At 39.5% G+C, this 17107-nt stretch overlaps 1 protein-coding gene across 1 annotated transcript in view; it reads left to right on the top strand.

Moving 5' to 3' along the window:
- Window positions 1-17107, top strand: part of mtr (5-methyltetrahydrofolate-homocysteine methyltransferase) — a 166779-nt gene that overhangs the window by 1647 nt on the left and 148025 nt on the right. The window contains exons 2-5 of the mRNA XM_076298695.1: window positions 9957-10171; window positions 10425-10514; window positions 11544-11613; window positions 11695-11787. Coding sequence (XP_076154810.1) covers window positions 9957-10171; window positions 10425-10514; window positions 11544-11613; window positions 11695-11787 — 468 coding nt within the window. The remainder of the gene's footprint in view (window positions 1-9956; window positions 10172-10424; window positions 10515-11543; window positions 11614-11694; window positions 11788-17107) is intronic.

Below are 17107 nucleotides of genomic sequence, written 5' to 3' on the forward strand. Positions count from 1 at the left end.
TGATACTTTTTCTCTATGTCTAAATGTTCACTCCTCGCACGTCTAACTTACATTTTACAATGCAGGGACTGTAACTACAGATATACTAGTTATAAATACAGTAATCAATACTTTATTTAGGCAGAATAAGTTCGTTGTGGTTTTCAAGCTCATTAATGTTAACGTTAGCGGTCTTCCACTGATATTCATGGCATTAGCTAGCTTTTTGGTTAGCTAGTCTATGATGAGCCATAATTTAGCAATGGATAACGTCATACTGCAAATTGTAAAACCATAGACTATACAGTCTATGTGCCTTCTGGTGGACAAACTATACAACGCCAACACTCATGACATGGTTGAAGGGTGTTTCGTCCGTTTTTATTTTATTTTTAAAATATTCATTTATCGGCCATTATAAATGCCGATACCGATAGTTTGGAAAATGCCTAATATCGGCCGATAATATCGGCCCGCCGATAAATCGGTCGGGCTCTATACTGTAGCTAGTGGCAGGAGGTTTTAGGGGGGGGGGAGAAACTCTGTAACCTACTTGAGTCCACAGTCAATGTTCAGTATTTGGCCTATAATTTAGCCTATAATATTGGCATCATTTCCTATCGACAACAGACCCCAGTAACGCATCGAATCGCATTGCTACACATTTTGAAGTATTGAAAAGAATCAAGTCGTTGGCTTAAATAATCAATATTGTATCGAATTGTGATTAAACTTGATTTACACTCCTAATGGCATCCTTATAATTACTGTTGTTTTGGGAAGTATTTATCATGCAAGTATCGTGCATCCATGCTGAGGGGCCGTTTATACGAGAACGATTGCGAAGGAAGACGACAAAATATTTTATCATAAGTGCCTTTCGTTTACACGGCGACCCCACCATCGGGGCTTGAAGACGCAAAAATCTGAAGACTCCTTCCAGAGTGTAGAGTTTTGAAGACGACCAGGGTTGCGTCCCCGTCTAAACCAGACATGTCAAAGTCAAGGAATGAATTATCTACGGCCCCCGGGATGATATTTGATTAGTATTAGAACCGGTGTTCCAGTTTAGATGGTGAGCAGATTAACTGGTGATATCTGCATAAAATCAGTGAATATTTAACAAGACCCTGCCTACTTCTTAAGAGCGTTCTGCTCTGCCTCCACCTAGTGCAGGTTCATATTTTCACGAAGTGTTTGCAAGTGAGACAATATCACAGATATCGCTGAAAACATCACCAGTGTATGTCTAATACATGTCTGTTTAAGCCTTATCCACAAATACACAAATATGACACATGCTGAATGAATGGACAAAAATAAAACTAGCGATCTACCTGGGATTCAAACCACGCATGGACAAGAAAGTTGATTGAATTAGCTTCTACATTGTCTATACCACTACACTACGAGCCGCTGAAATCGATGCCAGATTTCTATGTATATATTGAACTCTTAGTCAAAGTTAACACAGGTTAACATATGTGAGAAATATACGCCCATGTTAACTGGTGCTATCACAATTTAACATGGGCATATGCAAGCCTCAAAACATCAAAGTAGGTTCATCTTTGCCTCACATACCAAAACCTAACTGATGTAGCCTACAACAAACTTGCATGTCCCACTAACACTTTATTCCGTTTTGGGGGTTAATAATATGAAACATGTCAGTCATGTGCAAAAATGATCATAACTTAGTGTTATGTCTCGGTGAAGTTATGCAGTAAGCTGTCTAGTGATTTGAAGTGAAGACATGAAACTTATTTTCTCCAAGTTAGATATTATTTAATTTGTTGGTCCTAATTTGACGACACAAAATGGTTATCATGGTAGCATATATTACAAAACTTCGATGTAGCTAGAGAGTTTGATGACCGATGTTGCTGTTTCAGATTCCCACGTAGCCTAAATAAGAAAATAGTTTAGCCTAGGCTACTTACTGCTCGTTCAGCAGCCTGTTGCAAAACATTCACTTAGCCTAGATGTTTGCTATAATGAATATCTTGATCGATTGACAAAGCTGTCACAAGACAACATAGACCTACATTCATTTAATAGGAACACCATGCTATTGCATAGATACAAAATAACCAGTGGTGCAATTGGTTAGTAGGGTGGCCTATTACTGCTAGCTTGCTATTTTAGTGAGCAGTTCGAGGCCCACAAGTGATCTTCATAATTTCTGCGCATCACGATGTGTGTTTCTGCACAAAAAATGAGCAACGGATGGGGTCATTTGTTACTGTTTGTGATGCAAAATTACTGAGGCAAAATTCATCTGCATTATTCAAGGCATGCATTCGCTGTGTTTGCTCATGTTATAGGCTATCACCAGTTAACATGGACATCAGGATAGCTAGTAAGCTAGTAGACAAGTCTACTAGACTAATGGCAAGTGTTGCTCTTTCAGGCGTAGTGGTGATAGTGCTTACTGCTTGGAATATTTTGCCTCAGTGAGACTCATGTTCGAAACCCAACAAAACCTTCGCTGATTTACTTTGACACGTTTCCTGTTTGCACAACATTTTGTGTGGATGCTTAAGCAGACATGCATTATACATAGTGATTCCCGCATGTTTTCGGCAAGATCTTGCTTCATATTCTGTTGCCACTGTAGGCTTGTGAAAATGTGAATCTCCAGCACTGGAAGGGCGGAGGCAGAGCAAAGCGTTGTTAACAAGTAGGCAGGGTCTTGTTGAATATTCACAGATTTTATTCAAATATCACAAGTTAACCTGCTCACCATCTAAACTGGAACACCGGCCCGCAGGCCACAGCCGCCGGCTGCTGTTTTGCACGCACCAATACTCCATTTCCCACAATGCAACGGTAGCCCACGAACTCACTGCGGCGCCGCAAGTGGGCCTCGGCTTCATTATTCATCAGTATTCAGTCAGGGCAGATGTCAACTTTCAGCTACCCTCCTCCCCAGTGTTGTGCCTGAACACGTTCATTGAACTCGTTCATATTTTGAGCGAACGTGAACTGAACGTAGGCTACTGTATTAACCATACTACTGCCTGATGAACGTTACGAACTCGTTCATTTTGGTGTCTGTAAACGGCACGCTCTTTCAGTTTAACTTCGTTGAATAGGGTGTCAGATTTCTACAGAGCCTTCCACGCAAAAACCCGGCTAAACACACCGCAAAAATGCCTTAATATGGCAGCATGCAGGTCACCATTTGTCAAACTATGGGCCGCGGTCCGCAATGTGGACAATGGTCTGCAGAGTGAAATTATTCCCCAGGCCATCGTCTGATAATTTGCTGCGCAATTGACCTCTCCAGAATAAGTCCCGCCTCCATAACTTCCGTATCCATCCAACTTCCGGGCGTCGATTGTCTATGGGAAATAACATGGCGTTTCGAAGTAGAAAAAAATGGTGGGCAGATTGGTCTACACACTTCTGCCATCTAGTTTCCACTGGATGTTTTGATTGTCGTGCCGTTTAAGTAGTATAGTCTATAGTATACTACTTAAACGGCACCGACAATCAAAAAATCCAGTGGAAACTAGATGGCAGAAGTGTGTAGGCCAATCTGCCCACCAGCTTTTTCTACTTTGTCACCTACAGAGTTTGACAGGTACGATCTTTCAAAACGCCATGTTATTTCCCATAGACATTTGACGACCGAAGGTTGGATGGATACGGAAGTTAGGAGGCGGGACTTATTCTGGAGAGGTCTATTGATCAAGGAGCCGCGGACAGAAAAAGAAAACAAACATTTCTGCAAATAGTAGGAAATACTTGTTTGGTGTCATCAAACATAGAGGCATAGAATTAAGTCGTGGTATGGGCGTTTATTCAATGCATGCGTGTGCACGTTGGTAGCAAAGCTAAGCTTCAACCTATTGGAAGGCTATTTAATTATGAAACGACATTTAATAGCAACTTCCATAAAAAACAGAGCACAGACTATAAAACACTGTTTAGCATTAAGTATTAAAGTCAGCCAAAAGCTATTAATTAGTCTTAGTTAAAGATAGTTAAAGATCTCCAGATCAGTGATTTACGCAGATCTGATCCGCCATTTACCATTCACAAAAGCTGGTATTGTGTTTCCTGAAATCTTATATTCAGGCATTCAAATTAAATGCAATTAGCATATAAATATTCTATCAGTGTATGATGCTTGCATGAGGGAAACATCCCAAAACAACAGCCCATATAACTGCTGTTGTTTTGAGAAGTATTTCTCATGCAAGCAACGAAACAATGAAACTATTGTAGGCCTAATTATATTTTACATTAGTAAAGCAGTACTCTGATGTGCATGTTTTCACAAACTTTTGTGAACAATCTTAGCACTTTAAACATTGACTGTTTTGAAGTGCATGTATAGCAATAAAAATAATAATAATTGTGATATCATTATGATAATTTGATGAAGGGTGGGAGGAGGGGGTGGGTTCATGTAGGTGGGCCCTATGACCCCAAAGTATGCCTTGACTGGGCCTCAGGTCAAAGAAGTTTGAGAGAGGCTGATGTAGACGACAAAGCAGCAAGGAGGCATCGTATGATCATTTAAACAAGTTTTATGACAAGGTCGGTGAGGATGGGAAAAATCGTACATTTCTGTGCAAACTTTGCCCGCACTTCAGTCACAGTCATTATTAATTTAATCATTAAATAAAATACAGTACACGTCTTGGTTCAGTAGGTTACGTGCAGTCATTTTAATATGTTTTAATAAACATTGAACCAGTCCGGCCCTCGGCTTGTAGCAAATTAGTTTTTTTGGCCCTCTAATGTATATGACTTTGACATCCCTGGTCTAAACCATAGACAGTGAAAGAAATGGACGAACAGACTCCGTCGTTTTCAATGGGAGGGCTCTGAGTCAAATAGAAAGATTTTTCAGTTGGTCCCCCCAGTACTGCGCAGACTCACACTTAACTTTGTGACGTTAGCCATCGAACTGAATCTTGTAACTCATATGATAGATACACAGAAATTCTTCTCACACTTCCTTCGCCTTCAAAGTCATCAAAATTAAACATTTATTTATGTATTATTATTAATATCATCCTCACCAAGTCGTGTTAATGTTGAAGCTACCATACATGGTCATCTGCAAAAACAGTCATGCTAAAACAAAACAAAAAAGTTATAGCCTTGAAGCTAATCTTCTTTCCACTTTTCCGACCTACGGTCAATCCATCGAAAACCTCTGAAATGATTAGTGCCGTTTTTTTAAAAATTAGGTTTACTTTTTTATTATTATTAGGTTGCCTCTGTGTAATGCTTTACCTTAACATACGGTCGTGTATGATAGGTTTTGCTTATGAGTTACCGTCATAGACAGTAAGGTGGACTGATCTTGTAATCGCATCGCCATCTAGTGGTTGCGTTCCTAGAGTTTAGCGGAGTGGATGGGATTTTTCTTTTTAGAAAAAATATTTCTCGGTGCACATTGGGATCTTAATTTAATGGGTCACCTCTATTGCTTCAAGTGGTCATACCTTATTTTTAGGATCAGTTGAATTGTTTTGAGTTTTTGTCGTAACATGGTGATAATGAACTACAGCTGCATGTGATGTCACATGTTTGGGCGCTTAATCTCTAACTGATCAATACACAATTTGCTTAACTGGCTTAACATATTTTTGTAATAACGGAACGTGATGTAAACCGCGTGGTGATAACCTTTATGTCAGGATAACTGGTGTTGTGCTTCTACTCACATGAAGAGCTAGCTGTAAGTGTTAAGTGTCAATGCTAACCAGGCTAATAAACAAACCATGCTACCATGAGTAACGTCGAAGGGTAAATAATAATAATAATAATAATAAAATGTATTTATATAGCACTTTTCAAGCACAAAGCACAAAGTGCTCTACAGACAAACAAACAAACAAAACAAAGCAAAAAACAAAACAATAGTAATGATAACAACAATAATAATAATAATAGTAAAAATAATAATAATAAAAAAAATGATAAAATAGTAAACTACCAAACTACAAACACAAACTTAACTAAATATATATAAAAAAGAAAATAGAAAAGGTATACAGTAAAGTACCCAAGACAAGATAAACAAACAGAAATGATAATAATAATAAATTAGCAGAGACATGAGTGGAATCATTCACTATTTAAGGAAAGCAATTTTATATAAGTGGGTCTTTAGACTAGATTTGAAAACAGCCACAGATGGTGCAGATTTGATGTTATAAGGGAGGCTGTTCCAAAGCTTGGGTGCTCTAACTGCCAATGATCGGTCACCCCTAGTTGACAGTTTACTTTCTGGAACAACTAAAAGTCCCAGGCTGGAGGATCTGAGGGGCCGAGCTGGACAGTAGGGGGTTAATAAATCTGTTAAATAGTCAGGTGCCAAACCATGTAATGCTTTATAGGTAATAAGGAGGATTTTAAAATCAATCCTAAAACTCACTGGCAACCAGTGAAGATTGGCCAGAACTGGGGTGATGTGTTCCCTAAAAGTAAAAGTAAAGTCACGTGACTTCTTTTGTAGTTCGTTTATGAAACAAAAGGAGCAATTTCGTTTTTTTTAAATAAGGCAAAATAGTGTCTGACATTTTCACAGTATTACTGTATAGACACTGAAAAATATTTTTGGTGGATAACATCGCTGATTTAGCTTCACAATATTTTTTTAAAAATAGGTCTATGGGACTTAACATTGGGGCTGCCTATGAAAGACATATCAGAAGGAGAGGTAGGGAATATGAAGGGAAAGATGCTTAACAGAGGCGCTGGCCCATTTCCAGCTGCTACTCGACACAATATTAATAGAAGCCTCAACATTACCATGGAACACTGTCAGGGTGATAGTCACATAAAACCCACCTGTTTGTAAGTTCTGTTGTAGTTCTATCAATGGGGAGGCCTGGAATTCTAGTCCTAAAAAAGATCGAAGGTCAGTTTAGAGATGCACCGATATGAAATTTTAGGGCCGATAACGATAACCGATATTTATTGGTTTGTTGTGGCCGATACCGATACGATAACCGATAATATTACTCTTGAAAAAAAATTGTGAAAAGTGATTTGGGGAAAGCATTTAATAAGCATAATTTTATTGCAGTAATTTTACCTACCACCAAATGATGGACAGAACTCCTAATAGTCCTCAATAGTACAGCAGTCAACATAACAGTAGCCTAGCCCTACAGTATGTGTGGCTCCTTTAAGTGAACATGACGTCAGTGAATTGCGAGTGAGTGGCTAGAGAGTATGAATCGTTTTCATTTAGGACTAAAAACTCATAAACGGCTCAGCTGGGAATAAGCTACAGTATAGCGACCAAATCAGAGTTTGTGAGGGAAACTTGGGTTTAGTTTCAACTGCGGGTAACTGAATAAAGCTGCAACTCCTCAGACTGTATCTTATGTCCGTCTACTCTGTTGCGCACAACCTGCTGCAGCAGAAATGAAAGGGGTTAGCCCCGAAGGTTTTAATAACTTATTATGATGACCTGTCTGGAACTGAGGCAGGAATGGTTAGCATATTTCTAGGTAATAATACAAAACCCAAGCTAAAGTAATGCAAATATAATACTAAAACACAACTTAGAACTAGGCCTACTTATGTACTCGTCCCACTAACAAGTTTTTTTATTTGTTTCCCCGACCAGCGCGGTAAAGTGCAAACACATCAGCACGAGACGACTCTAGATAGGGCTGAGCTCCGCTCTGGTAAGGTTAAATGGCGGATCATTCACGAGAGGATTTTGAGATGCACAGATTCCCAAATGTACGCATATCCACATATTTTGTTAGAGTGGTGAAATACATTCACACCGCTGACATTATATTGAGGAAAAAGTATAACCAACCAAGCTCAAGTAGCTCAGTGTAGCCAGACGGACCTTACGTAGGCCTAAATTAGGACTTCAAAAAATATCGGCGCAAATTATCGGCCAGAATTCTGTTATCGGACCGATAATATTTTCATTTTTTCACTTATCGGCCAATAATATATCGGCCGCCGATATATCGTGCATCCCTAGTTCAGTTACTGTGTGTGTGTGTGTTGCAAATTTGAAATACATAATTTTGCTTTCTTAGACCTTACCTGTGTCTAGAAGCACTGCCACTGGTGGTGTTGGTACAAGTTGATGCACGTTGAGCCTTCAAGGTACTTCTGGCCTAAGTGACCTCTTTCTACATAATCAGAACAACATCCCATTGCCCATTCATTTTCATTGCAGACATGGTGGATGAGGCCAAAGCAAAGTGACTAGAAATTACATCAAAAAGGTTCACAATATAGAGATGAAAGATGATTTGTAGGTAATCTGGTTCATCTACTGAAAATACAGGCCTAGATGCAGACTTTTCTGGCCTTTATTGATAGGACTGTGGAATGCAGACAGGAAATGGGTGGGATGGAGTGTGGAACTGAGAAATCACCTCTGGCTGGATTCCAACCTGGTTCCTCATGGGCACTCAGTGGTCATACTCAGAATATGTGTGTCTTCCAAACTACAATGTTTGGGCTGGTTTTGAATAATACTTTTCCAGAATAAAAAGTAATAATAAAATAAAAAATAATAAAATAAAAAGTTAAAGTATTAATTCCTAAATATGGCTTCCCGAATAATGTGTTTTTTAGGCCACAAAATGCCAGTACTGTTTAAAAAAAACATAGGCTTAGTTTGCTTTTGGAGCAAATTAGTTTAATATACGTAGTATCAAATGAAATGAGACCATGCCGAATCTTAAAAATGTAAAAAGGTCTGTATGGCTTGTCAGAATTGCATCTTTCTTCAGTGAAAATATGGAATGCATCACTCTATTTTCATGTTTCATGTTTAGCTCTCCTACCCAATAAACACTGATTAGATTTTATGAAAAAAAGTTGCTATTGTGTCTGTTAAAAAGAAGCCATGTCCACACGACGGCGGTTTTCGTGAAAACGGTAGTTTGTTATCTTTTGGCCTTGCTTCCACACAAACATGGCGTTTTAGGTTACCAAAAACATTAACTTTTGAAAAGTGGTTCCAAGGTGGGAACTTTTGAAAACCTTGTTTTCTTTGTGCCGTGTGACCATGCAAAAACGGCATACTAGTGACAACATAGGCCCACCTCTAACCTCTGATACTTAAACCCAGCTGCCGCACTTAACTTGACACTAATTATAGCCTAGTATTGCCTAGCAATATTAGTTTTCATACACGACATTACCTACGATTACACTCAGTAAACATTACAAACGGGTGCTGCGCAACGGCAATAGCTTATCATGACTTGGTGAACATTTTTTTTTCCTTTTTGTTTTCTCAATGCATTCTAATGTCAGTGACTGATGCGAGAGAACTAGTCAGAATTTGCACTCATAGTCTAGTGAAGTCAGATATGAGCCTACAAGTCGCTTAGAAATCATGTTAAGCCTACAGTAGATGCGCATTAAATGCAAATGCACAATTTGATGCAGTATCAACTATTAGTAACAAAGGTAAGTGGCATTATAGCAATATTAGGCTACAAATGTGGTGACAGAATAGCCTAGAACTTGGGTATGCCTACTAGCGTTTAGTAGCCTATGCACTTGCGATTATGGCCAACAACTAAAGTGAATCGCAGATTATAACCAAAGTACTGTAAGTAAAGGATATTATTTGCACCTGGACTGGACTGCACCCTTTACAAACCGTAAAAAATAACTTTATTAGTTTTACAGTTTTCTACATTCTATAAAATAGTGGATCCTGAAGCATCTGCACCACCACGGCGACATTTACCTGCCTGGCATATGCACTACAGTGCTTTTGCCCGTTTTCACCTCTTCGTGAGGATGCAAGATGTTTTTCAAAGAAGTTGTTAAAGGTGTGAAAACGGTAAGAAAAACTATAGCCGTCGTTTTCGTGTAGACGTGGCCTGAGAACAGATGATGTGTACATTTTGGGTCAAGATCAATTGGACCATAGGTTAGCATAGTGGAAGAACAATTCAGGATGTCTCACACAGAACATATCCGTTTGACATGACAAGTGCATTTTTCAGAGTCTGTCAAGTCCTGTCTAGAGGATGAACTCAGAGGGCTTCTTCAGAAGAGGATTATGATCCTAGATGGTGGCATGGGCACAATGATTCAGCAGAGAAATCTGGAGGAGGAAGATTTCAGGGGCCAAGAGTTCAAGGAGCATTTGAAAAGCCTGAAGGGGAATAATGATCTTCTGAGCATCACCCAGCCAGATGTAATCTGCTCTATACACAAGGTATTGTAAAATGGAGATACAGTTGCACCATAGCCTAATTGGTATAGTTTGTTCAACCAAAATTAATTCCATGTATGATATACCACCATTTACATAATGCTAACCAACATGTAACCTTATAGTTTTGCTTCTCACAATGATATATGAGTTTGGTGGAATATGTTTTTGTTTTGGACCACCTGGTTGTATTTTCATTGTTAGTGTGCCCCTGGATTTGACACTTATACACTTTTTTTTCTTTGTTCATCAACAGGAGTATCTGCTTTCTGGAGCAGACATAATTGAAACAAACACATTCAGCAGCACAAGCATTGCACAAGCAGACTACGGCCTAGAGAATTTGGTAAGGACTGTGGGGCATCATTGAATTGTTCTTGAATATGGGCTTGTACCACAAATTGTGTCTGTTTGTTATAGTCACTAGAAAAACAAAGTAACTGTTTAACAAAAGATAAACCTAGGTATGTTAAAACCTAAGGACATAGTGATTGTGTAAACAGGCTCAATTTTATTTGTTAGAGAAATGGTAATTTGTGTAGTATATATGTGTAGCTGTCTGTAGGTTGTTTTTGCTCTGGAACATTCCTTTAAGTGCCTTACACATGTATTAGGTATTTATTCAGCAATTTCTTATTCTTACTGAATAGGTGATTTATCCTTGGTAAATCCTAATAAGCAGCTAGTTGGTCTTGATCTAAGGTTATTGTATATTGTATTATAAAGATCCTATTTATTATATAAGGTTATATGTAAGGGATAATGGACGACACGGTGGTCTGTTCACAGAAGTTAATGCACGGTCAAGGTTGTAAAACGGCCCCGACGCGAAGCTCGTAAGTGCATTAACTTCTGTGAACAGACCACTGTGGAGTCCATTATCCCGCTTATTCCACTGTTGCCACTTGCGTTGTGTTCATTTCCTGTTACAATTTAAACATTTTAATCGCTAAAACTTGTCTTGTTTGTAGAACTACTTTCTTCCAACACATATCAACTAATTATTATAGCCTTCTAATACATATTCTTAATATGTTACTATTTTGTCAATAAGTATTCATATTGTCAATATCAGTACACATATTCAAACAGTGTGTTAGGACTCTATAAACTTTATTTTGATCCATACTACCAGTCGCCTTTCATCAAGACCACATTTGCTTATTAAGGATTTACCAAAAATAAATGACCTATTGATTAAAAATAAAAAAGTGTTCGATATATACCTAATAAATGTGCAATGATGCTTAATACAGACCTTGTTGAGCACGTACACATACACATATTAGTTACATATTAATTCATAACATGTCTCCTCTAAACTAAAGTGTTACCAAAAAAATGTTGTAGTGAAATGTGGACACATCTTCTTTAGGCATATCGCCTCAACAAAGCATCTGCAGAGGTGGCCAGGAGGGCAGCAGATGATGTCACTGCTGAAACAGGTCAGTCTGTTAAACTTCATTTGTACTGCCTAGCATGGTGATGCCTAGTATTTTGTCTTAGATTATTATGTTTCTTCTCAGGTACCAAAAGGTATGTGGCAGGAGCTATGGGCCCCACCAACAGAACTCTGTCTGTGTCTCCATCTGTGGAGAGGCCGGATTACAGGAACGTCTGTGAGAACTGATATCTTCATGTTTTCATGTGAATTTAGGTTAAATTTGCAATGAAAAATGTAAATTAATCTGGACAATAAGATTATATTCATATTTATTAGATGTAAGTGTATGCAAGTGAATGTTCATTTCCATAGTGCACTGGTAAATACAGTAAATAGTACAGTGGTGAAAATTGAACTCAGACCTCATTAGGGGTCTGGGATTTTGTTGATAATGATTGATTAGACAATATTTTGCATCCTTAAAGTAAGTGAACATTTATTTATATAGTGCATTTTCTAGCACAAAATGCCACAATTGAAACATTGTTTGTACAAGTCTCATATTATATTAGTATCTCACTCATGCCAAGAGGATACAAATTGTTCCTTGTTAATGATGATAGCACAGCACATTAAAGATAATACCAATAGCACAGATTCTTTACTATTCAGCTGACTAGTCACCATACTGTATGTGTGAGTTGTATGTAAACAGAACTTTTGATCCCCACATAAAGGTGCAGTCAGCGGTCGTACACAATTTCAAGCCCATAACATTTTTTGTCACATTCAGTGAACATCTCACAATCTACTAGCTGCCCATCCCATGAGTACACTGTAAAAAACCAAACATTTTCTCTGGGAATACTTAAAGTGTAAGTTCAGTGTAAATTGACCCATAGACCTGTTGGATAAGCTCACCACATGCAGCCCATCGGAAAAAGAATGAGACAATTTGGGACAACGTAGGCCAAGCTATGGACAGGATACAAGATACAAGGATACAACGAAGTTTATTGTCACATGCATATAGTTACTGGAAGTAAGAAATGCAGTGAAATTATGTCTGGTGTCAGCCTATTTGTGCATTAATGGGGGGGGGGGGTAAAAAGTGCAGTAGAAGAGGGGTTTAGTAGATTAAGTGGCAAGGGCTGCATAAGAAAGATGGGGGAGGATTGGGATTGGGGGGGGGCACCAACAAGGAGCACACAAGAGCAACAGGGGCAAGGAAAAACTCCCTTACCAAGGAAGAAACCTTGGGCAGATCCACGGCTCAAGGGGCTAACCCAACTGCCAGGGGTCTTGGTGTGTGTGTTGGGGGGATGACAGGAGAGATGGAATAGTGTGCTGTGTATGTGGGGAGAGGGCAGTGTGCAATATGTGTGTTGGAGAAGCTTCCACATGAGACAATGTGCTGTGTATTGGGGGGGGGGGGGGGCAAAAAAAACTTCACAATTTATAATCCGGAACATCTCGGCATCATGTATACCAACTTTGACATGAATCGGATCAACCGTCTAGGAGGAGTACGTTAAAATTGATCATGTCCACATCGCACAAATTCTCAGTTACCTCACTTCCTGTGGGCGTGGCTAATGGCATGTTAATACAAAAGTCGTTTGGTTTTGGGAGTTGCATACACCCACCAAATTTGGTGTGTGTATCTAAAACTATATGCCAACCACAAGTCACTGTGACATAAGGGGGCGCTATGGAGTTCCTGGGCAACGCCCGGTGCCAAGCTTTTATCCCTGTCTATTCACTGTACCACTTGATGTGTGTGCCAAATTTCATGCGTTTTCGACCATGTTAACCACCTCAAAATATATGCCAACCACGGGATCAGTCACCTAAGGGGGCGCTAGCGAGTCTCTGGGCCACACCCGAGGTCAAGCTCTTGTACCTAACTGCGTTGCGTGACACCTGACGTGTGTGCCAAATTTCAAGAATTTTCGACCATGTTAACCACCTCAAAAAAAGGAAAGCAAAAAAGTGGAATAACAATAATAATAATAAATATAGCCGCAAGCGGCAATGGCGGGCCCGAGCACCTCCGGTCCGCAACCTGTGACATTTCGGAATCCAACAAAGCACTGACACGGTGCGTTTGTGTAATGTACATATTTGATGTGTGTGCTATTTGTAGTTGCATGTTATTTTCTGTCACATTTCTCCCTTGGCCAGGTGGTGGCGCTATGCCAGGCAGGCCCATTAGGTGTCTGGATATCATCATAATCATAATATCTATTAACCTGTTAAGTTTCAGACCATTCATTCAAAGCATAGAACATTTCTGGCACATTTCATGCTTGGCCAGATGGTGGCGCTATGCTAGCCATCTGAATGACATATGTGCACATCATCACAATAATGATTTCCAATATTGTATACCTAGGTTTCAAATAAATCAGTTAAGGAATTGCCCATTCCAACACATTTCCTGTTTGGCCAGGTGGTGGCGCTATGCCAGGCAGGCCAATAGGGTTTCTGATTATTCTCATAATCATAATATCTATGAACCTGAGAAGTTTCAGACTGTTCATTCAATGCACTTTGACTTTATGACACATTTCCTGTTTACGTGCAAGATATTATAATCATAACATATTACAACATATCAAAAATCCCTTCACAATTTAACATCAGCGTCATCTTGCCATCATATTTGCCAAATTTCACATGAATCTGACAAACCGTCTAGGAGGAGTACGTTCAAATCTATCATGTGGCATCAGTGTTCTTGTCATTCTTTTTGTTGCCAGTGGGTGGCGCTATGCCAAATATACATTATGGGCATGTGAATATCATCACTACCATGGTATTCAAAGACCTGTGAAATTTAAAACATTTCAAGCCATGCATGGTGAATTAAGACACATTTATTGTTAACGTGGAAGGGTATTAAAATTCATAGTTTCGCCATTTCGTCAAATTACAACATATCAAAAAAAGCTTCACAATTTAGAATCAGAAGCATATTGGCATCATGTATACCAACTTTCACATGAATCGGATCAATCGTCTAGGAGAAGTACGTTAAAATTGATCATGTCCACAATGCACAAAATCCCAATTACCTCACTTCCTGTGGGCGTGGCTAATGGCATGTTAAAACAAAAGTTGATTGTTTGTGGGAGTTACACACACCCACCAAATTTGGTGTGTGTATCTAAAACTATATTCCAACCACAAGTCACAGTGACATAAGGGGGCGCTATGGAGTTCCTGGGCCAAGCCCAGTGCCAAGGCTTTTCCCCTGTGTATTCATGGTACCTCTTGACGTGTGTGCCAAATTTCATGCGTTTTCACCGATGGGAAGAACGTCTTCTGGCATCACAATTCATCACATTTTAGTCCGCACAAAATCCCAAATACCTCACTTCCTGTTGGGCGTGGCTAATGCATTGTACATACGAAAGTTGTTCATCTTGGGGAGATACACATACCTACCGAATTTGATGCGTCTAGCTGAAAGTATGTGCCAACCACTGCCTCAATCACCTAAGGGGGCGCTACTGAGTCCCTGGGCCACGCCCAGGGCCAAGCTCTTGTACCTAACTGCTTTGCGTGACACCTGATATGTGTGCCAAATTTCAAGCGTTTTCGACCATGTTAACCACCTCAAAAAAGGAAAACGCTCTGAGACAAAGTTAATATAATAATAAATATAGCCGCAAGCGGCAATGGCGGGCCCGAGCACCTGCGGGCCGCAACCCGTGACATGTCGGAATCCAACAAAGGCCCGACGTGGTGCGTGTGTGAAATGTACATATTTGATGCGTGGGCTATTTGCTTTTGTATTTTATTTTCTGCCACATTTACTCGCTTGGCCAGGTGGGGGCGTAATGCAAGGCAGGCCCATTGGGTGTCATCATAATCATAATATATTAACCTGAGAAATTTCAGACCATTCATTTTAAGCAAAAAACATTTCTGATACACTTTTTGGTTGGCCAGATGGTGGCGCTATGTTAGGCATTGAAATTACACATGTGAATATCATCACAATAATGATATCCAAAATGTTTGTACACTTTCAGATCAATCACTTAAGGCATTGTCCATTTCTGGCACATTTCCTGCTTGACCAGGTGGTGGCGCTATGCCAGGCAGGCCCATTGGGTGTCTGGATATCATCATAATCATAATATCTATTAACCTGAGAAGTTTCAGACCATTTATTCAAAGCATAGAGCATTTCTGGCACATTTCCTGCTTGGCCAGAAGGTGGCGCTATGCTAGGCCTGTGAATTACGCATGTGAATATCATCACAATAATGATATCCAATATTTTATAAAGTTTCAGATCAATCACTTAAGGCATTTTCCATTTCTGGCACATTTCCTGCTTGGCCAGGTGGTGGCGCTATGCCAGGCAGGCCCATTTGGTGTCTGGATATCATCATAATCATGATATCTATTAACCTGAGAAGTTTCAGACCATTCATTCAATGCACTGTGATTTATGACACATTTCCTGTTTATGTGGTGAGATATTAAAATCATATCAAATATATTACAACATTCAAAAATACCTTCACAATTTAACATCAGCGACATCTTGGCATAATGTTTGCCAAATTTCAAATGAATCTGACAAACCGTCTAGGAGGAGTATGTTCAAATTGATCATGTGACATCAGTATAATTGTCATTCTTTCTGTTGCCAGTTGGTGGCGCTATGCCAAACATGCATTATGGGCATGTGAATATTATCATTAACAATGTCTTCCATGACCTGTGAAATTTAAAACATTTCAAGCCATGCATGGTGAATTATGACACATTTATTGTTTATGTGGAAGGGTATTAAAATTAATAATTTCGCCATTTTGTCAAATTACAACATATCAAAAAAACGCTTCACAATTTATCATCAGGAACATCTCGGCGTCATGTATACCAACTTTGACATGAATTGGATCAACCGTCTAGGAGGAGTACGTTAAAATTGATCATGTCCACAACCTACAAAATCTCAATTACCTCACTTCCTGTGGGCGTGGCTAATGGCATGTTAATACAAAAGTTGTTTGTTTTTGGGAGTTACATACACCTACCAAATTTGGTGTGTGTATCTAAAACTATATGCCAACCACAAGTCACAGTGACATAAGGGGGCGCTATGGAGTTGCTGGGCAACGCCCAGTGCCAAGCTTTTATCCCTGTCTATTCACTGTATCACTAGATGTGTGTGCCAAATTTCAAGACTTTTCGATTATGTTAACCACCTCAAAATATTTGCCAACCACGGGATCAGTCAAATAAGGGGGCGCTAGCGAGTCCCTGGGCCACGCCCGTGGTCAAGCTCTTGTACCTAACTGCGATGTGTGACACCTGACGTGTGTGCCAAATATCAAGAGTTTTCGACCATGTTAACCACCTCAAAAACAGGAAAGCAAAAAAGTAGAATAACAATAATAATAATAAATATAGCCGCAAGCGGCAATGGCGGGCCCGAGCACCTGCGGGCCGCAACCCTTGATATGTCGGAATGCAACAAAGCACCGACGTGGTGCGTTTGTGAAATGTACATATTTGATGCGTGTGCTATT

Source organism: Alosa pseudoharengus, unplaced genomic scaffold (genome assembly GCF_046254945.1).
Source record: "Alosa pseudoharengus isolate Yale_2024_CS ecotype anadromous, Long Island Sound unplaced genomic scaffold, YU_APseudo_1.1 YU_APseudo_1.1_scf_21, whole genome shotgun sequence".
Classification (NCBI taxonomy): Eukaryota; Metazoa; Chordata; class Actinopteri; order Clupeiformes; family Clupeidae; genus Alosa; species Alosa pseudoharengus.